At 37.1% G+C, this 23,110-nt stretch overlaps 1 protein-coding gene across 2 annotated transcripts; it reads left to right on the plus strand.

The window, feature by feature from the left end:
• Positions 1–1,932: 1,932 nt before the first annotated feature.
• igsf5a (immunoglobulin superfamily, member 5a) lies at positions 1,933–22,112 on the plus strand. Of its 2 annotated transcripts, XM_053515691.1 has the most exons (9): positions 1,938–2,276; positions 4,643–4,723; positions 7,105–7,416; positions 12,032–12,319; positions 19,081–19,206; positions 19,675–19,699; positions 19,858–19,949; positions 20,406–20,473; positions 20,564–22,112. In XM_053515691.1, exons 2-9 carry the CDS (start codon positions 4,678–4,680, stop codon positions 20,666–20,668), a joined length of 1,062 nt encoding a protein of 353 aa, XP_053371666.1. In that variant the 5' UTR covers positions 1,938–2,276; positions 4,643–4,677; the 3' UTR covers positions 20,669–22,112. The 2 variants fall into 2 exon arrangements, with proteins under 2 accessions (XP_053371667.1, XP_053371666.1); XM_053515692.1 differs by lacking the exon at positions 12,032–12,319 and having other exon boundaries at positions 1,933–2,276.
• The last annotated feature ends 998 nt before the right edge of the window (positions 22,113–23,110 follow it).

Here is a 23,110-nt window from a genome sequence, read left to right on the forward strand (position 1 = left end):
GCCACTGTTGGGCCCCCGAGCAAGGCCCTTAACCCTGTCATGTCTCTGACCCCTGTTCCAAACTGAGATATGCAAAAAAAAAAAAAAGAGTATTGTAATAAACAAGTGACAAATAATGGTTATTATTATAATGTTGATGATTATATCCTTTGTTGATGTCAAACAGAAATTCTGAATAAAACACGACACGTTGGTCTGGTGGTTAGCACCATGATCTCTCACAGTCTTCAATTCTCGCCTCGGGTCTGTGTTGCATTTTCTCTCCGTGCTTGGTATGTTTTCTTCGGGTACTCTAGTTGTAACTAATAGAATTAAGCAAATATTATGTGAAAACCTAAAATTCCTACAAGCGACTATGCTATTTTGTCTCATTCCATCTCTGTAACTTTGATAGTCACAAGAATTACTACCGCTACATATCTTGCCAACAAATGAATCATGTGTAAAATATGCTATTAAAACTATAGTAGTTAAAATTTACTGTTAGGTAGAATTTGACCTGTGGACTAACCAGTTAGGTGGCACAGTGGTTTAGTAGTGCGTAGTGGTGTAGCCTCGCACCTCCAGCATGGTGGGTTTCCTCTGGGTTCTCTGATTTTCTCCCACAGTCCAAAGATATACAGCCTAGGTTAAATGACATTACCAATCCATCCCAATGTTATGGATTGGTACCCCGTCCTGGGTGAACTCCACCAACACTTCTAGGAATGAATCAATCTTGTTCAGATTGCCTCCAGGATTATCTGGGATTTGGGTAGTACTCTGCCCAACCAGCTCCCACCCCCTCCATTCTCCTTCCCAATGGCCTTGCCTCTGGAGTTTAGCAGTATTAATTAAGTAGATATATTTTGTGGTGAAAATGTGTAAAAATGAAATCAGTAAGACTTTAGATTGTACAGTTTTTCGGTAACAGTGCAAAAAAAAATTTGTTCTTTCAAACATCATGACTTGCGATGCTGAATGCATAATGTGACACATTAGTGCCATCGCTATTAAAGACAGGTTGTCTAAAGGCCGCAGAAAATTCATGGAACAGCCACAGGTACTGTGTTGATGACTGTCAAATGAAAACAAACCACGCCAAGGTACGCTTTCATGGAATTCAAACAAGATTTGCTAGGTATCAGAAGTAATAATCTTAACACCGCTAAAATCACAGTAGATTTACATCTGACAGATTTCTGATATAAAAACATCCTTTTGTCTTTTGTATGATGTGCACTAATGTTGTGTTTTGACCTTGCTCTTCAGTCCCATGCTGGCTTTAATCAAAGGTGTGAGTCGTCGTCTTACGGCTGTCCACAGTGGGGAAGAGCTCACACGTTATCTTCCTCGTGTCTTCCCACCTGCTCTCTTCCTGTAGACTTTCTAAACCACTATAGTAACACTTAAAACCCACACTACTACCTACCGCCATTCCGAACGCTGCACAGCACGGCATCTCCTGTTGTTGAAAAGCTGAAAAAGCTAAAAGTGTTACGCTGCCTTAGTTTCTGTTTCAGTAGCAACGCAGCTTCGTCATACTCCCGGCTCCTCTATTTGGACCACCGTCCGACTGGCATGAAAATGGTTTGGCTTGAAAATTAGCAGACTGCCACCGAGCATTGGTTGGTTCCTTAAAATCCACACACATTGAAGTTTTTACATGACATGCAAATTATTGGTTCTCTGCGCTAAGCTCGAAAGGGTGGTGCATGAGAAATTACAGGGTTTAATGTATGCATCTAGCACACAATAGCATTATGTTGACTCATGTATTCATACCAAGGACATATTGTCTCCTGTACACACCTGCTGATGATCCTACCTGTACATGTGACTGTGATATATAAGGTTGGGTTTAACTGCCAGGGAGACGACTGTTTACTGTGTTGACATGCCAAAGAAGGGTGTATTATACAAACTTTATAGCAAACAACACATCATGAGTAATTCATCTTTCTGCCTGGCAAGCTCTTTGGGGACTCTGGCTTTAAAAAAAAAAAAAATTTATGTGATCATCGTACTTCATGTTCCTCCCTCGAGTTTTGGTATGACCCGGCCTACATGCAAAGCAGAGAGGTTAAACAGGTATCGCTCCTCTGTTCTCTCTCTCCTCTCTCTCTATGTGTGATAAGGTGAATGCTGAACTTTGGCTTTCTTTCGGCACATACAAGATGAGATAAGTGTTTCTTTTGATATGCACCTGCTCGGATATGAATCAGAAGGAGAAACTTGGCTCTTCATGTCTGACTTTTGTTCCTAAATAATTCCCTGGACTATTATTATTTTTTTCGGTAAGTGTATTATGTTTAATAAGATTTTAAAGTCCAAAAAGAATTTGAGCTGATATGGGGATATAATAATAAATTGATTTGACGTTCAGCTTAAGCTTAATTAAGGCCTTTTAGTATAATGTTATCCAAGTCCAATAGTTTTCACCATTGTTTTCATGAAAATAAAAAACAGCTTGGACACTTTGTCTGATATTATGTAGTGACTTATATTAAATAATCCATTGATTTATATTAAACTTACAATAAATATGGTTGTTATAAGAGCAAAAATTGTAAATCAGGGCAACTATTCCGAGGTCATTTCAAAAACTCACATTGTTAATAATCTTATTTAATTAGGTGAAAGTAGAGCTACTGTATCAGAATATTCAGTTTACTTTCTTTAAAAGTGGAAGTTTCCAGACAATGTACAAGGAAAAGTAAAAAATTTTACTAATTTTAAAAATATTAAAAAGTATAACGTGAATTTTTGTAACTGATGGAATTAAATTAAAAAGATGAAATAAAATAAATAAAAACCTAAAAGTGTCTAAAAGTATCATTTCATCATTGTCACTTTCATAGTCACAAGAATTACTACTGCTACATGGCTTGCCAATTAATTAATCAGGAGCTAAATATGCTATTTAAAAAAAAGTAGCTAGATTTTGACTTGTGGACAAACCAGTTAGGTGGGACAGTGATGATGTAGTGGGTAGGTGGCGTTGCGCTGTGGCCTCGCACCTCCAGCATTGCGCGTTCAGTCCCATGTTTGGTGGGTTTTCTCTCTGAGTGTATGGGTGCGTGCCCCCCCTGTGATGGATTGGCACCTTGTCTAGGGTGTACCCTGCCTTGTGCCTCACAGGCTAAGCAGTATAGAAGATGAATAAAGAAATAAATGAATGAATGAATGAAAGATTAACCACCAGTTATATTAGCTAAAAGCGCTTAAGCTAGGCTAACCAGCATGAGAAAAAACACCCGAATAACTTTTAGGCATTTTAGGCATTTGGCAGACGCTCTTTTCCAGAGTGACTTACAAAAAGTGCTTTAAAGTTTCAGTCATTGGGTAGTTCATATTAGCATGTTAGCATATTAGCTAAACTTATCTTGACTTTTTTTTTTAATTCTTAGCCTAAGAAAAGAAAAAATATGCCTCTACAGGTGCGTTTACATGGATCCTAATATTCTACAAAGAACGGGAATCAGAATAAAATCGCATCACCTTAATAGTGTGTAAACAGTGGGAACAGTGGTGGCTCAAACAGTTAAGGCTCAGGGTTACTAATCAGAAGGTTGGGGGTTCAAGCACCGCCAAAGCTGCCACTCCCGAAGCCTTGGGCAAGGCCATAAACCCTATCTGCTCCAGGGGTGCTGTATCCTGTTTAACCCTGTGCTCTGACCCCAGCTTCCTTACTGACACAGGCAAGAATCATTTCACTGTACTGTAAGGCACATATAACAAATAATTGAATTAAACCTTTTGTTGTCAATTCAATAGGTAAATAATAGCTACTTAAGCACTTATTCTCCCTTGTTGGAATACACACAGTTTCTGTGCGTGATTGCCCCCATGTGAACCCCAAACAACTCTCTCACATCAGTTTTTACTCCAAACTTTCATCCGCCGAGTATCTGGCTGATGAAGGGGCATGGCTTCATCATGGCTCAGAATTTAACATGTAGTAAAGCATCTAACCAATTGTAGATGAGATTGAATTCTTGTAACAAATCATAACATGGAAGGTGAGATCTATTAGAAAAGATGGGAAGATTAAACTAACCTTGACACTGGAGAAAAATACTTCTTCTTTTGCAATATATTCAGCAGATTAACACACAAAAAATGTATATTCCAAATAAATGTTTTTTGCACGTAAATAAACGTCTTATTGGGTCAGCATCCATGTATACAGTGAAGTTGGAATCGCTGATCAGAATTATTTCAAACAACAATATTGTCCATGGAAATGTAGCTTGTATTTATTAGTCTATGTGTTTAATATGAATCTTTGCTTTTTTTCCAGCATATTGGAACATCTGACTTAGCTAGAGCCAGGGGCTAGCACTAACCTACATTGTACATAGTTATCCACATTGTATAGGTCGTAACAGATGGTGAATCAGAACTTTTCTTAAATATTTTTTCTATCTTGATAAGATGCCAAACTGTAAACTTAATACAATACAATATACAGCATACCGTGATAGGCTGGATAACCGATTAAGAGACCTTCAAGAGTTTCAAATGGATTACAAATACCCAATTTCTTTAACAGTTTAATGAAGGATAAATATCCAAATTTCCAAAATCATACTTAAGTATGGTAGAGAAATACAATTTTTCATGTTTTTTCCAACTTTGATTTTGTTTCTATAAACCTCAGGATTTGAATATTGGCATGCACGCTCCTGAAGAAGCATGGACACCTTAGCTTTTACAGCCATCTTGCTTATCATTACAGGGGGTGAGTATTTATAACCTTTTGTTATGTTCTGTATTTTTGTTTGTTTGTTCAGCTTTTAGTTCCTCACAGCTTCTTCCTCATAGTCTAGTTCTTTACAGCTCACAGAAACGCTTCTCAAAAACAAAAGAAAACAAGCAAAAGAAAAAAATCTCAAAATGATATTTTAGAATTAAATATGAGATTCCTTAAAAAAAAAAAAAAAAAAGCTTTTTTATTGCACTGCAAGCTAAGGGATGATGTTCTGCAAAATGACTGCTATTATTTTTTACACAAACCTGTATAAAGTGGCAGCAGGTTCACAGGTTACAAAGATTTTGTGCAAGCAAGCCCAGGATGGAGTGTATCACAAAATGTGAATATGCTCCTGAAACCCTGTCAAGACTAAAAATCTTTAATTTACAGTGTGAGTGTATGTTTCCCCCACATTATTCTTATTATGTCAGCGATGAGACAGTGTGATAATACATAACGCAGCACTATTATCGCTTTTTTGATACATATCCAGGTTGTTCAGAAAATGCCTGGCATTCTTGAAGTGCACAGTGTTATCCATCTGATCACTGCCGGGTAATGTTGCTGATGCAGAGAGATGCTAAAGTTCTTTGTTACGGGAGATTAAAATCTCATAATGTCCGATAGCTGTGAGCTACAGGTTTCGATTCTCAGCATCTCAAAGCTGCTTGGTGTTTTTTTATTTTTTATTCATCTATCTCCGCTAAATGAATGAACGCGCTTAAGCCAGGTATTCAGCAAAACCGGTTATGGTTCACAAACATAATGCTGTTCAGATGTGGGCAAATCTCTTAGCATGAAGGAAGACATCACCCTGCTTGTTATAAAAGGGCTTCCCAACTTTTATTCATTTCTTTTTCAAAGTAGTATTATAAAATATCACATTTGAAAAAGAAAAAAGTAATGAAAAAAATAATGCTGTGCATGCAGGTTATTTATGACACTCTGGTATTTAAAACACAAAATAAAAATGTGAAAATGTGTAGAAATGTTTATTAAATATGGATTTTAAAGCATGATAATCAATAAGGAGGAGCGCTTGGTGTCGCAGGAAATCCATGATTCTGGGAAATCCCGCCATGTACAGTAGTATAACATGCCCTTTGTTAAAACTTCTTTAAACAGTAATCTACTTATGTCGGTAGTTTTCACTCTAGACCTTAAACCTCGATACTCAGGTTGCATACCAAGCATACCTGTTTTAAAACATTTTTTTATTTCAGTCAAAAGCTCAGCTGACGAGTGAAAACAGAGACCGACTACACCCACCGTCTCTCTTTGTTTTGACTCAAACGCATGTTCGTACCTGCACGTCACTGAAAGCAAATAATCTGGTGTTGAACAGCGAGCTCTTATCAGTCTTTTATTGCTCCGTACTAAAGGTCACTGTTTTAAAGTTGACTTTAATAGACACCATTACATCAACTCTAAAGCAAATCTGAACTCACAGAGGGAGCAGCTTCAACAGAAGCACTGTGAGGATTGAATATACACATTATGTACACTTCAAGCAACAATATTTCGGCTAATATTTAGTCACACCTTCTTTTGTCTCAGCCACGAATGCTCCACCCAAAGTACCTGAAACTAAACAAAGTCTAACAAGGTGAGACAAAACTTTTAGTAGATCTAAAAGAAGTAAAAAAAATGCTGTTTAGTTTTCTTGCCAGTTGTCCATGCTCCTTCACTAACATTAGCTAACATTGGCTAGCTAGCCATCTAAGCTATGTCACGTGAGTTAGTTAGTATGGTGGTGTGCGAGTGAGAAAAAAAGAGGAAATTCTTAATGTCATTAAAATAAATTTTTAATTTTGCAAATGTTTGTGAGGAACAGTCATTACCAGTCACCTCTGTCGACTGTCTAGATAAAAGTAATCACAAAATAAAGACATTAGGTGCAATTGCGACCATTTCAGTCGTCGTCTGCTGCCCTGGCTAGGGATTGAGAATTGAAAATAGGACATAGGAAAATGACTCCCATAATGTCTGAACTTTCCTCCTGTACATCAGGTTTCAAAGAGAGTTCAGGATTTTTTATTTCATGTGAAATTGCACGGCGACACGTGGTGTAGTGGTTAGCACTGTCACCTTGCACAGAGAAGGTAATTGCACCGAAATCTTTTGATTACCTTGTTGTGTAGTCTTGAATCTTTCTTATTATTATTGTGATCTATTATTATTGATGAAACAAGGTAATAAACAAGAATTTAACATTTTATCTCAGTTTAATCACCAACAATTATTGTGTTGTGGTGTTACAATTTTTCATTTTTTATTTTGAAAATAAAGAATCCATGCTGATGTATTTCTAAAGTAAACTTTTGGCTTATTTGATAAATAAGATCTAATTAACCCATTTCTCCTTTTAGGCGTGAGCACTCAGACACTACAACCTCTTAACGAGACAGTCCTCCAATACTCTAATGCCAGTTTCAACTGTAGTGTGACCGCACCTGGCTGGGTGGTCATGACTTGGACAGTCAACAGCCGCTTAGCCCTCAGTATTTTAGAGAGCTCAGGTCCAGTTGGAAGTTCTCCTCGTTATTCTGCCACAAACTACACGACAGCAGGACTATACAAGTGGGGTTTCACGATTATAGGCGTCACACCAAGTGATGCTGGAACAGTTGCATGTCAAGTGCAGGGCGGTCTGCTTATATCTGCGACACTGAACGTCCAGCGTAAGTATGATTTATATTGAATTTATATTCATATGAATGTTTAATAGAAGTTATCCAGGACGGACTGGATGTCTGTGCAGGTTTTCATTTCAATCAAACCAAAGCCACACTTGGATCCACCTGTTTCATTAGTTGAGTTTAGCTTTTAATACACTAAAAGGTGTGGCTTCAGCTTAGTTGGAATGAAAACCCCACCCATACATTCTTGAAGAGATTTGACAACCCTGGTTTAAGTGATAAGATGATGCAACAAAGAGAAGGTCCAAATAGATGTCCCAGTTAATATCGAAATCCAGCCATTAAAATTAAAGAGCATCCTTAGTGCCGGTCCTATGCCTGGACAAAAACTGGAGGGTTGTGTCAGAAAAGGCATCCGACACATAACCAGTAATATCTAAACAAAAAATGTGCATATCACCATGGCGACCTCAGGCAAAACAACAACACCACTACCACACCCAAGCTAGCCAGCTAACATATTTATCATTGCTATCTAATGTGTTGTGTAATTAAAATCAGTAATGAGATCACTGGCAAGATAACAAGTTAGCAGGGAAGCCGTTTTTTTTTTTTTTTGTTGTTGTTATAATGTCACAGTTCATTGCTTTGCAAGCTAGCAAACCTAGGATTAAGTACATGCTAGTGTGAACACATTTATACACAGAAATTGTAACCCCCAAAATGATTAATAGTTCAACAAAATAAAATTAAGGGCAGAAAATGAGAAAATATGGACATAAAATTAATTATGGTAAAGATTTTTTCTACATTATGTTTTGTTAACATTTAATATAGTATTTTTTTATGTATATGGAATGTGTGTATTCGCACAGCCTGTAGACACTTAAACACCTTAATGCACCCAAGGCTGTATTACAGTGTGCAACCGATACGAAAATAAAAAGTATCGATCTTCAGCGAGCTGCTTCTTAATTTAGCTGCCAACGGAGTCTATTTTCCGACTCATTTCCTTTTTTCAGAGGTGCAGCGAAGAGTCGATTTCATTAAGCTGGTCATAGTTAAATATGGATAGATCTGTGTGTTTTTTCTGTACCAAATGCTAAACTATTGTAACCCATAAAGTGTGTGTGTATGTGTGTTTGTAGTGTTCTGTTAAAACACTGACAGATATAAATGCTTTTCGTTTTGGTAGTTATGGAGGGGAGTGCACTTATCTTCTCAGGGTCCTATGGTACCTAGTTATTATTATTTTCTATTTAAACACATGTTAAACCTCTTATTCTAAAAGATCTTCATAAAACAGTCAAAAGAAAAAAAAGGAACAAAATGTATAGGACATAGGACCCAAGGAACGATTTGGGAGCATAGAGATGACATAGAGTTTGGGAGCATTAAGGAGCTAGTAAGCTAGCAATTAACAAGCTAACAATTAAATATAAAATTTTACTGACAGTTCAGTAAAAACAAAAGATAGAATTTGTATGGCAAACATTCTTGTACACATAATAAAATTATGATGTAAGATTCACAGTTGGAGCTGTAAGTATAGAATTTAAGTATTAGTAACATATCTGTAAATAAAATATTTTTGGTTAGGGCAGCTACCTTTGAACAAGCTAATAACAGGCTTGTGATTAAGCTAACAATTAAAAACCTAAATGCTAGCTATTACAGTGTAAACGCCTGACAGTTAACTAGCTAAAACAAGGTAAAAAGAAACATGCTAACAACTTTTGCTAACACACAAGGAACTCAAGAGCTGCTGATATCTAAACCACAGCATTATGGCTGTTTGTTTCTTTTTTTCACAAAGTTAAAACTGTGGTTAATATTAATGTACAGAAGCTATAATGATGGACTCTGAGGTTTTTCACTGACTGACAAGTTTAAAAATATATATATTTATTTCAGCAGACATACTAAGTCTATTCATGCTATATTTATGTGTGCAGTTTGTGTAGCTTTAGCTCAGCTTAATCCTGTTCAGCTGAACTAAACAATCTGTGAGCACAAACGTGGCTCTTGAGCAATGCTGTTCACGTATTCGAATGCTTAGATTGGATAGTGTGCGTGTGTGTTTGTGTGTGTGTGTGTTTCACCTGTTTCACTCTTTCACTGTGCTGAAATCATTCTCATTACAATTGTGTTCTGGTGCTTCTAAATTACTTGGTGCTTTCTGCCATCTCATGGGAAATCAGTTACTTTGGGAAAATAGCTGCTTGTGGCCAAATATTACAGTTTTTCATATGCTGCTCATGGTTAGCTTAATAGTACGGTGATATACACTGCCTGGCCAAAAGGAAAGATTTGCACACTAAGATTTCATTGTGGTCTCATTGTGGTGTCTAATTCATTTGTAAAAATGATTCTTCATGCTCCCAGAACCTCTCCCAGAACTCTGGAGTCCTGCAATATGCCTGTATCACCATGAACGATAAACTCCGTAGATGTGATACCCAGAGGTGGGCAAAGTAGAAGTAGAAGTTATCTATTTACATGTACACTTAAGGAAAAGTAAAAAAAAAAAAAGTAGTCAACTTCAAGTTTATTTAAGTATGTAAAGTACAGGACTAACATTAGCTCAACACACACACACACACACACACACACTTGTCTCCATGTAGTAATGTAGTTAACTAAGAGTACAGATATTTAATGGAGAATTTAGTGGAGTAAAAGTAAAAAGTATCCTCTAATAAAGATATTTCTGTGAAGTATAGACACTAGAAAGATGTACTTAAGTACAGGACTACAGTAAATGTGTCCTTCCATCTCTGGTGATAACCTGGCCATTCATGCAGTCAGGTGACTACAATTACTGCCACATAACATTGCTGAGCCTACACCTAAGCAACTGACGCAACCCCAGATCATAACACTGCCTCCAAAGGCTGGTACAGTGGCCTTACTATGCATGATGGGTGCAGTGGTACAGTGTGCATGAAGCTGTGGTACACAATGCATGAGGGGCACATTGTTCATACGCTTTCCCCTCCAAAGTCAAATATTTATGCTCCCTAGCAATGTGAAGCCCTTTTTTCTGCTTAGTTTTTTTTTTTTTTTTAAATTCATGATCTCATTCATGATTTTTTTTTTCCTGACCACGTTTCTTCCATAAAGTTGACAGGTTAGCACTATCATTAAAGGTTTTGACTATGTTAATAGTTTCTTAACCTAGTTCCAGTAATTTTAAATCTCCTTAGTTGTTTTCTTGGCTTGACACATCCCAGTTAGTTGACCATTCTGAAATACTTTCACTGAAGTGACTTTTTTACAACGATCAACCATTGTTAACATTAAACCACTGACAGGTAAAGTAAATAATAAGTTAAGGGGTAGATATAGTAGGGAGTAGGTTCTCAAATTTGATGTGTTGGAAGTAGGAAGAATGGGTAAGTGACGTTGACAAGGGCCAAATTGTGATGAGTATATAATTGTGTCAGAGCAACTCTAAAACCGCTGATCCTGTGGGAGATCCCTGGTATTCAGTGGTTAGTACTGTACATACCAAACAATTGTTGTACCACCCAAAGCTTACTGAGAGTGAAGGCTACGCCATCTGGTCTGATCCCACAGAAAATCTACTGTAGCACAGATTGCTGAAAAGGCGTGATAGAAAGGTGTCAGAACACACAGTGCAGCGCAGCTTTCTTTGTATCTGTGTAACTGCAGATAGTCAGAGTGCAAATGCTGACCAGTGTCCACCACCAAAACCTCTAACAAGGCTGGGTGCATGTGTGTCATCATGATGGATCAGAACTGTTTTAGTGAACAAGGGGACCTACACAATATTAATTTACTCATTATCCTGTATATGAGTATGTACAGGGGTAGATACTCAAGGGGTCTTTAACACAGGTGTTTTGTTTTAGTTTATGCCACAGTACTGTTTCTCTCAATCTCTACTTTGATTGGCCAGAAGATATCTGCAGCACTGACAGATGTGGTTGCTCTTAGGCAAATCTTATATTAATGAAAAACTTTATATTAATGCTTATTATATTACAGAGGGAGTTGTATGGGCTACGCACCACAAGAACTGAATATAATTAATTACTAAAAAGACAAACACTTAAAGAGAGAGAAGCAAAAGGGGCAATAACAGGATCTAGACTCACTCTTGCTTACTTCCATGGACATTCCACAACAGAAAATATGAGGTCATTGTTTCTGGTCTAGTTCTTTCTTTACCCCTGCTTTGGCTTGGATTGCTACCTGCTTATGCTACCTGTGCTCTTAGCTCAGTTATTAGGTTGTGAATAAATACCCTGCTGTGCTCCCCCAAAGATTTCAATCTTGCACTCCAAGATCCATCCTAAACTGTTTACGCCTACACAGGGTAAATGTGCTACAGCAATTTCTAGTTCTGCTTTGGACTGAAATAAAAATGAAATATAGTTTACTTAAATGACCACTAATGACCAACTTGACAGCAGACACTTTGCTCAGGTATTACTGTAAAGGTATAAATGATGTTTATTATGTCTGACTAACATTTTTCCTTTCTAGTGAGATTGTCTTCTTGGATTTTTTTTTTTTTAAATTAGTTTTGGGTTCACATTCCTCTCTGCCTTATTTGAAGGCCTAATTGTGCAAATGATACAATGCAATTGAAGAACAAATCTACTACAATGTAATTTGTGTCTGTCCCCAGAGACTGGCACAGTGGCAATTTCGGGGTCAAACCGCACAGCAACAATAGGAGATAAGGTTACGTTCCAGTGTCTCGCAGCAGGATGGTCTCCTGCGGCTGACATTGCCTGGGCTATGAATGGCAAACCGGTGGATCCCAGTCTCTATAACACGACTGTGACAAACGGAAACCTCATGAACACCAGCAGCACTCTCACAATCACTGCCAGCAACAACGTTTCTGTGGCCTGTCTGGCTTCTGTTTCTGCTCTCCCATCGCCTGAAACCAACACTGTCTACCTTACCGTCCGTAAGAAATGTTATAGTTTAGGATGCATGCTTATTAGGTGAAAAATAGACAAATATAGATTTTTTTAAATATTGAAACATGTTAACTTATAACATGCAACAACAGCAATAATAATAATAATATTAATAATAATAAAACTAATTATTAGTATTAATTATACCACTAATTATATCACTAATTATGATAGTAGTACTAGTTATACTAATATCAATAAATCAATAATAACAACAACAATAATCATACTACTACTACTACTACTACTACTACTAATAGCATTATGGGCCTCATTTTATCAAACTTTTAGCAAAGGTGTATGTTAAAAGCTGTGTGTTCATTATTAAAACCAAATTAGAAAATTCACACCAGATTTGTAAACATTTCAATTTTAATTTTAAATAATGCCACAAAACATGCCTCCATAAAAAGCTTTTTGTTTGTCTAAAAATGCAAGAAATAAGTATTCTAATACAACTGCTCAGCCTTTGCGATGCTTTAGCAACTATATGATGCTCATTTAAAGGGTGCCATGTTTTTTTGTTCTAGTGAAATGCCTTGAAAACTATAAAAAAAAACTGTATTGAGTAATAAGTATTTAAAATCATAAGCAACCCCTCATTAATTATATGATTTAGAGAGAGAGTCAACTGAGATTTAGATTAGTATGTCCATATACAGTGTGTAGATTTATGAATTAACCCTTTACAACCAGCGGGAGTGGTTTGCATTCCATTTGCATATCTCCATTAAAACAGAAATACAATCATAACCAAAAAAAATTGAGTGATAATCCTTTTTGAATACAAAATCTAAGACTTTCCACGTGAATATCAAGCCTCCAAGGTGCTCCATTGCATGTGCATGATTTTTTGTCAATAAGCATTTCCAACAAAACACTAAAATGTGTTGCGTGTCCTTGCACATTTGCACGTGCACTTTATGTTGTCTGTAAAAATAGTTATACTTAGCTAGTTAGTTTTTGTTAATTTATGTTGTAATTTATGTTAGGTCTCTCTGTCCTGTCTCTGCTAGCCAGTTAACTAGGCCTCTTGGTTAGCTAGTTTAGTGTCTCTGTTAAATTATGTTGTAAATTTACAGATGTGGTCATTAAGACTGCGTGTGTTTTCCCGCGGGATGCCTCAATTTAGCGCGCGCGGCGCCGCGACTTGCCGTAAGCAACATTCGGGAATTTAAATAAATGTGTTGTGCTTCACTGAATATCCGCCAGATGGCGCATGGAAGGACTTTATTTAAACGCACGCCGGACCAAGTACTTTACAATGAAGAACTGTGTATAATTACTTAGTCTAAAACAATATTGTTCCCAATGCTGAAGCAAACATGAATTTTATTTTGCTTTACAACAGATCTTTCATGATAAATGTGTGTATATGTGCTTCATATTTTTTTCATAATGATGAAATGAGATGCCCAAATTCGTGCTTTAAAATTTTTAATAAGTTTCTTATATATTTTTTGTAATGTTTTAACAGGGACAAAACAGTAAAAGACATGGCAATGTCTCGGTTTACATGGTGTTGAAATTAATTTAATTTCCTGATAGTAGGCTATCTGATAGTCTTAACTATGCGAATGTCCTGATTCGTGAATATGCCAACATATCTGACTTAAAACGTAAAAAATGTGTCGACATCATCAGAAGACATGAATGAACTATATATATTATATTATTAAGTAAATATTATTTTATGACCACGAGCTTCTTCTGGCATTTTATAATAATCATCATATTTGCTGTTTGTGTCCAGCATTTAATAATTATTTCATACATTATTTAACCACGGCTGGAAATAATAGCTGGAATGTGATGTGATTGTGAATTCATGACTAAAATAAAGCAGTTTGTCTCTTGTAAAGTACTTTCACTTTACAAAAGGCAGCTTTTTTATAAAGCGTTTTTTAAAGGCAGCGTTTTTATGTAGGTTGATAAACGTGTGTTGTACAGTATATACACCGCGACAGCGCGCGCAGTTACTCACTTCTCACCTTTCATGTAGGTCTGCTCGGACTAATTCGTTTTAAACCCCTCAAAAATGTGTGTGTATACAGCTCAAAACCTCCATCAGTTATTAACAATAGCATCTATTTAGAAAAAATGCCCCGTGATTTCGGAGCTTCAGAAAATCTCCCGGCGCTCTGCGCATAACACCGGGCCAACTCATGTCGGAAAGAATTTATAAACGGTTTCTAAACGTGGGCTATTGTTTTTTTTTTTACTTATAGTATTTGTTAATTTAATTTAAATGAGGTTTGGGCTCAGGACTTCGATTCGGCATCGTGATTCTCCTCTTTAATTTACTCCATAGTTTTAATCAGCGCTCAGCCGCATGCATAAAGTTTTCCAGAGCGCACCGGCAGAAGTAGACTAATGATTATAAACGCGTCGGGAAAACAGCAAGCAGACTGACTCTGACCATTTAAAAAAACGTTTGCGTTTATTTTCTGACGCGCTCAAGTTCACCAAAAACAATACAGAGCAGCGCAGCTTATTTGCTTTTAAACATTTATAAAATCACGTTTTTTCGTTATTGTGAGTGCGCTTAAATAAAAGTTGAGTCTTATAAAGGCATGTAGTCTTATATAGTTTTATTATATAGTTTTTGCACATTAATCAGAGTCCTCATCTGTTACGTTTTTGAGGACAATAGTTTTTTTTCAGCCTGTCACGGCGTGCGCCCAAATCAATATCGCTCCTCGCTCACTAGTTAGGCGGCCTCTCCTTCAGATATGCGAAGAAGCAGGGCTGCAGAATTAGGCACGAATAGTGAAGAAGAGCTCTCCTTGCTAATGATCCCGGGTTCATCCGCGCTATAAAATACTCGGGGTTTGTTGGTTTACAGTGGATTTTACTACGCGGTGTGAGTGAGACGCGCGCACACAACGCGGAAGTGCGGCATGCAAACGGGGCAATTGGAACGCGCCCCAGAAGAGCAAGCCGAGCGGACGGAGGCAGGAGCTGCTGTCCGCGGATGGCCGTCGTACTCGTATTTTATAGCGCAGGGTGCAAACACGGGATTATTGGCATGGATGAGCTACGTCCAGCTCTGTACCAGCATGTCATGTGGGCATTATAAGACTAAAAAGTGGCAGCTGGCACGCCTAAAAATAGACGCAGGTTATTTTTTTTATAGTCTAAATGAAAATCCTCCTCTTTAGTGCCTCCTATTCCTATTAATCCTATTGTTCTTTTAGTGTCACTGCGTGTGCTTACAATGCCAGACAACATTCAAATGCAAATTATTCACTCTCCCCAAGTGTGAATCAGCTGTTCTCACCTATACATATTAACCTATACGTTCTCACCTAAAGGTAAAATTCCACCTATATAAGTGTGACAAATATGCAAAGAAATGCAAAAAAAAAAAAATAATAGGAAGGGGCAAATACTTTTTCATGGCACTTCACATGTAGTCAGATTGTTCCAGTGGCTGAAACTGTGGCAGGTGGAGTTATAGCACTTTTCAAATCACACTTACTATACACTGATATGAATAACTTTGAATGATGAATGCTACGTTAATATGATCTCGGGCTTGCTCCACATTATAAAAGCAAAGCGCAGAGTTTAGTCCGAGATCAGGGAAGTACGTGATGTGGTGGAGAATAGGCAGTGGCGGTTCTACACTGAATTGCTCCGCGGGCGAGACTCCCCCCCCCCCCCCCCCCGGTCTTGTTAATTTGTTTTAAAACCCCCAATTCTGTGAATTCCCCCAGCAGCGAAACCGGTTTGATGACTTCACACCTGTTGTAAAGGTGAGATGGGGGATTACAGTAACTGTGGGTGCGCTTCACCTCGGAGCGCGCTGTCGCGTTGTATTCAATGAATAGACTAAAACAAAATCATGTTTGCTTCAGCATTGGAAACAATATTGTATTAGATTAACTTTATTAAAGATTATACACTTTTGTATTCTTTGTCCACACATGTGGGCATCTTTAAATTTTTAGATATTGATCCTTTCTCGATGCAGCGAATTTTCTGAGCAAATTAATAATAATTTCCATGAATGAAAAGCAGGAAGAAGAAAAGGTTACGCGAAAATAAGAAAAAGCTTTAGAGGTAAATGCTGTGAAATGCTTCAAACGAACAGATTCTGCCTATAACAGGTCAGGGACAGTGAGGCTGGACCCAGCAGCGCACCACATCCCACATCATAATACATACTGATGATGACCAACACGTCTCCCCTGATCTACCAGAGCCAAGTAAAAAGAATGGCAATCAAACAGAATAAAATTAGTAGCAGCACTAACTTGTGCTAGTTATTATGATGGTGGTCAATTTTAATTGAAATAATGTTTCTCAGTATTATTTCGTGTTAATATTGACTACCCTAATAATTAAAATAATTAACTAGTTTACTAGCGTGAGCTACTGCTGCTACTGATTTTATTTCAGCTTACGTGTTCAGTTTTATTGCCATTCCTTTTAAAATATTGTCTTTATAGATTTATATGTTGTTTGTCTTGATGTTCTTTTTTTCGTTTCTTTGACCCAATATATGTTCAGTGATACTTCAAATAACATGTTTAAATAGCATTGATTTCTGTATTGTGTTATATTTTTATACTAGTAACTGGTGTTAAAAATGTATCTCTACATTAATGAGCCAATGTATTATGGTGTGGGCTGTTGTGGGCCAGGAAGTCCAGGGACACTTTTTGGTCCCAGTCCGCCCCTGTAATAACGAATGGAGAAAGCGCAGTCAAAGCCCGGGGATTCTGTGTTTCGCGGGGGCCAGTCGTGAATAGCTGACACTCAGTAACAGCCAATGAAATTGAAGCATTTTCGTTGCTTTCCACGTGGTGTGGCGTTGCTTAAATAATATCTGTATAATATCCGTATATCCTATAAAATCGTTCAGACCCTGGTTCGAATCCCGCTCTGGGTGAAAATGTAATAAATGTGAATCCTTTGTTTTACACTTTTTGCTTATGATAATCATTAAATTACAGCAACGGTGTGGTGAGTGCTAATGTGTTTCATAGCTTAGGAAAAAAAAATTCTCAATTGCCAACATGCATTTAGTACTGAAGCATAACTTGATAATGTAATGGCTATATCGTGGTATTTTAGCGAATAGCACTGGCTGGGAATCGAACCCGGGTCTCCCGCATAGCGGGCGAATCACCTACCACTGAGCCACCAGTACCCGTCTGTTTTGAAAGCGCGTAAATATAGGCTAACGTCATACATCTTTGTAGTCCTTTTGCACACGCGCGGGTGCGTTACAATAATAATAATAATAATAATAATAAATTTGGAGAACTACTTCTAATAATAATAATAATTCTGAATGAAAATGATGAATAAATACATAACAGTTTGAACTTGACACGTTTATGAGCTCTGTCGCTTGCCGTCAATGGGCGCCTAAGAGACATAACATTTTTCGGCTTCAGTAGACACACAATACTTTAGACTGAAACACGACTGCCCCCTACAGGTATTGAAGGGCATTTTCACAGCTTGCCGCGCGCACTCGCGGTAAGTCGTGGGATCCCTTTTCCGAAAACGCGCGTTTTTAAAGACCACATCTGTATGTTGCATGTAGCACCTTGGTCCTGGAGGAACGTTGTTTCGTTTCACTGTGTACTAACTGTATATGGTTGTAATGACAATAAAGCCTACTTGAACTTGAACTTCATGCATAATCTGTAGATTCGAGGTGTGCATACATGCCATCCCGCTGCACGCTATGGGGATCTAGGTTGTGTGTGCTGCTGCTTTACCTTGCATTTGACTTATCGTGCTTTCTCTGGTGCTGCATTAGCGTTTTATTCTTTGCTCTTTTTATCACTGCAGTCTTGCACACTTTCTCATTTTTCTCTTTCTCTCTCTTTCTCTCTCCCTCTCTCTCCATCACATATGCACATACACTTTTACTTTTGCATGTGTGAATAAAATGAAAGCATCCGCACATAAACAGCGGCGTATAGACACACCGTTTACAAAAAAAGTACTGGGCCTGAGATCTTCATCAGTAATATTCGATGAGGAGGATGATGTGCTCTCCGGCAACTCTTCTGCACCAGAATTCTGTTGTTCATGTGTTCTATATATCTGTGCCTTTCAGTTGGTTTAGTCCTTATAATGAACATATTTATAAGAATATCTGGATATGAATTTAAAAAAATGTCACCAATTCCTTGTTTGCTGTTTGTTCATTTTGTTCGCCTTGTTTAAAAAATAAGTATACAATACAAACTTTTTAAGGTAGATGGACAAAAAAACATTCTTTTCTGCAAAATTTTTATGTTAAAAAATTTAATTGAATTTGACAATTGTGGCAGCACCATATTTAAAAAATATAAATATGTGGGAAAAATGAAACCTTTCTTTTTCATGTTTTTGTATTTTATTGCACTTTAAGCAATTTGTCTAGATACTTGCCAATCTTTATATATATATATAAGATATATAAAAAGATGAGGAGTGTACAGTACAACCCAAAACCACCAATACTCCAAAACATTTTACAAACAATGTAAAAATACTAAGATACATTCTGGAAGACTCTTGCAAAGAATTTTTATAAAAAACTTTTTAAATTTTTTCCAGTTTGATAAAACGAGGCCCAATGATAACCATAACCATAACGCATGTGACAGCAGATATGAGGTTTTGTCATGTGTCTCAAAAGGGAATTTATTTTAACAGAAATGTAATTAACAATTAATTAACTAATTAGCTAAAATGCTAAAAAAGTATCAATATAAATGATTTAATTTTTTTGTTACAGAGAAGGCCCGGGTCATAGACTGGACCGTGTTAATAGCGACCACTGTGGCCTTCAGCCTGGCTGCACTTTTATTCCTCATCATCTACGGCATCATCTTCTTCTGTGGAAAGAAGCGGAAGAGAAGGAGTGAGTGCACTGCATGTCATTTATAATGTACAGTGTATAATAAAAGTTTAATGAAGTCGTCGCTTTGGCCTTCAGTATAAGACGGCTACAGATAGATCAGCGTGCTATAGTTGTCTCTTATCAGCCTTGCAATGCACAATATAGAACTTTCATGTGTTTCATGTTTCAATGTGGCTTTAATCAGTCAAGACGTTGTGTTTCAAGGCTGTGCATGTGTATGTGAACCGCTGGAATGTTATCAGTGCGTCCAGAACAAGCAGAATCACTCATTTTTCTTAGCATACTGCATTTTGGTATGTCTTTGTCTTTCAGGCTCCGCTATATCAAGCCTCCTTATATGATTATACTGAAAAACAAACTTAACATTTCATAAACCTTGGAGTGTAATGAGCTAATTGAAACAAATGAATCCTACATGCCGCTAAAATATAAGAAAAGCTTATAAACGCTTACGTTCCTGCTTTTCAGGGTCACGATATCAGGAGGAAGTGAGGTATGTACGTACATGAACACAAGCACAAAACCTACACAATTTAACTATCAATCTGTAAAGGGTTATTTATATGCAGTCATGTCTCAACTTGGTGCTTGGGAGTGTTTTTTTTTCTCAATTAAGGATTCTGCTAAAAACTTTTTTATTTTTCCCCGTAGGGCACAAACTCAAGCCCATAGAGCTTATAGGCAACCCGGATACGCAGGACGGGCACAGGAGAACTTGGGATATATTGAAGAGAGACCTAGAGGTGAGACACGGGAGCCACACGGGGATGGATGCATGTGTTGTTTGTTAATGGTCATACAGCAGAGAATCAATTCACTAGCATAAAAATCCTGTTCTATGGAACTAGTTAGGTAATGCAATTTGGTGAAAATGCATACTGTATATAATTTTTTTTTTTTAATTGATGCTGAAAATGTCAGGATCTTAATTATTCTAATTAATGTTAAATGCTAGAAAATTGAAAACATCTATGAATACAAGTATAAAAACCTTAGTTTTAATGAATATCCCTATGACCAAAACAGTAAAATCAGATTCATAAAGTCTCAATTATTATTTTAAATGTAAGAAAATCTTTGCACTTAGTTGTCAAATAAAATATTATTTTACATCCAACAACTCAGTATCTTTCATTGATTGTACCATTTGTTCACTGTTAATAATTTTTAATAGTAACTTCTTCTGAATCTTTTTACAGTAGACAACCGTGATGGGGTGTACACCATCACCAACCATCGACATGCCAATTATCCCAGCAAAAACCAGGTAAAATCATTTACATTCAAGGCAAGATGATATCACAAAGTGAATGCATCAAAGTTAGTCCTGTGCTAATGTTGTGTTCTTATTTTCTAGCATCCTGATGCTTATTCGAACCGAAATGACAACAGTTCTGTTTTTGACAGTTATTCTGTCGATTTGCCCGGGCTCCAAAAACTCAGACATTTGACTATTGTCTAAATAAACAAAGAGTTTTATTGTTTCTAAATTCCGTCTTAATTTATTACTTAAAGATGTTGTATAGCGAATTGTGCACTGACTACAAGACAAACATTTACATTGAAGGCTGATTAAAACAAAATATGTTACATAACTGTACTATGAGGGGGGTTTGAGTGAAACTGGGACTTTTTATTGTTTTGAGTAACAGAACCCAGTTATGAGAGTAAAATCTCACTTTATTTATCTGTATACACTAAAGCACATATCCCAGCATCTCACCAGTGCTTGAAGACCATCAAGGTAGAACACTTTATCAGTAGGCCGGGGCCATGATCGGATCTGCCTGCTTCACTTCTGAAACGCTGGCCTCCCAGGAACTCCATTAATGGCCCAAACAACAATATTAACATAATGCAACAAGTTATCCATCGATTTTTAAGGATCAGGCATTCCATTGACTGAATGTTCAGAGTCTCATCACATCTTATGCTTGAAGTCTTCTGTAAATGTCAATAGTTTTATGACTTTATTCACCAGAAATTTCATCACAAGTCCCAGTATGACTTAAACACCCCTTTTTTATAAGAAAGCTACTATATTAGACGTATAAAAGTTTTCTTAAGAATGTGCAGTTCATTTTTAACCTAAACAGAAAGCAGCGATAAGTTTGCATATCAGAAGATAAAATTGTGGTCAGTGTTCTTATCAGGTGTTGGAAAACACATTAGAAACTCAAACAAGACTTACTAAAAGTCATTATTGTTTATGAGAATGGATACAGTGCCACAGAAACACCTTCTCTGAAGATATAACTGTGATATGTGAACTCCATGCAAACGTAGCATGTGCCAGTTTTATCCTCTCTACTTAATGAAGTAAGACGGCCGGTGACATTGTCATTCTTGATGAAATATCTGTACTATACAGTAACACATAGCGCAAAGGTTGATGTGCATGTGCTCTTTTTTTCTTTGTGTTTATCAGTGGCTCACAATCCAGTTAGGTGCATTCTGCCCCCTACTGTATTGAAAAGTGTAAAAACGCGAGTGTACTTTGGTACAGAACAATATGAATAATGTGATAGCGGGCCAGAAGGGGAGTGGGGAGCAATCGAACCCTGGGTATTGCCTATAGGAGAAGTAGCTAAAGTTTGCTGTATATTTGGAAGTATTTTCTTTCGGTGAAGTTAAAAATAAAATTTTAAACTGAGCTCATAAGTGAAGTCTGCTTATGCATCAATGTACTGTATGTGCACTATGTAAATATGTTCTATCTGTCAATTATCCACCTGAAATAAGCTACAAGATTGACCTTTCTGTGAAACCTGGTACTTTTAAGAACTAAGTTTTTTGGCAAAGACTACTGTTTGAGATGTATTTGGATATTGTGGTGGAAAATTATTTTTGAATTCTTCTTGGATTTATGCATATATTTATTTTCATATCTAATAAACTGAATCAGTCTCAGGTGAAACTGTGCTGTTGTATTTATCTTCATTTGAGGACACAATCACTGGCAGTCGACACTTATGAAACTTTCAGATTAATTCCTAGTGCGAATTAGTCAACAGAGTAATTTTACTGATGACCATTTGATGTGGCGCATTAAGTTTCATGAGGCATACTCAATTAATCGAACTTAGCGTATTTATTCCCTTTGGGCCAAACACATTATTTAAAGGCAATGATGCCCATCTATAACATGAAAAAAAAAAGATAAATGAAACTGGAATTCAGTCTGGCCAAAAAACTTCCAGATCATTAATTAAGCATTAGCATATTATCTATCTATCCATCCATCCATCCATCCACCCTGGGCATTAGTGTGTTGGAAAGGTGTCAGGTCACAAAAAGCCACCAGAATAACCTCCGGCCCTGGTTAGGAAACAAAACTGCTTTAATAAAAGTGATAAGACTAAAATCTCCGAAATCTCACATAAATTAAGTGTAATATGAAGGATAATCTAATGTAATCTAAATGTTCAGTAAGCCCTTGATTTCTGTGGATGGGACGAGGTTAAAACTGGAAGAGACCACGCCCATCCATCCATCCATCCAGCACAATATCTTTCATAACACTTTTCCTATAGGGTCATAGAAGCCTAGATCCTATCACACGGAAGCTATAGCACAAGGCAGGGTACAACACACATATTATACACTATGGGCAATTTGCAAAAGCATGTTTTTGGATGGTGGGAGGTAACTGGAGGAAACCTACCAAGCACAGAAAGAATGTGCAAACACCTTTGTTGCCACTGTTGAGCCCTTAAACCTTAACCCTCAACTGCTCAGGTTCCATTCATCTCAGAAGTATAATGAGATGTTAAAATTGCAAGTACCTCTGGACAAGGATGTCTGCCAAATGTTGTACTGTAAATGTAAGATTGTTAACCATGAAACCCATGCTTTTGTGATAAAATATTTCCTCACAGAATAAAGGTGATTTACATTTTTTTGC

This window comes from Clarias gariepinus, chromosome 17 (genome assembly GCF_024256425.1).
Source record: "Clarias gariepinus isolate MV-2021 ecotype Netherlands chromosome 17, CGAR_prim_01v2, whole genome shotgun sequence".
NCBI classification, from domain to species: domain Eukaryota; kingdom Metazoa; phylum Chordata; class Actinopteri; order Siluriformes; family Clariidae; genus Clarias; species Clarias gariepinus.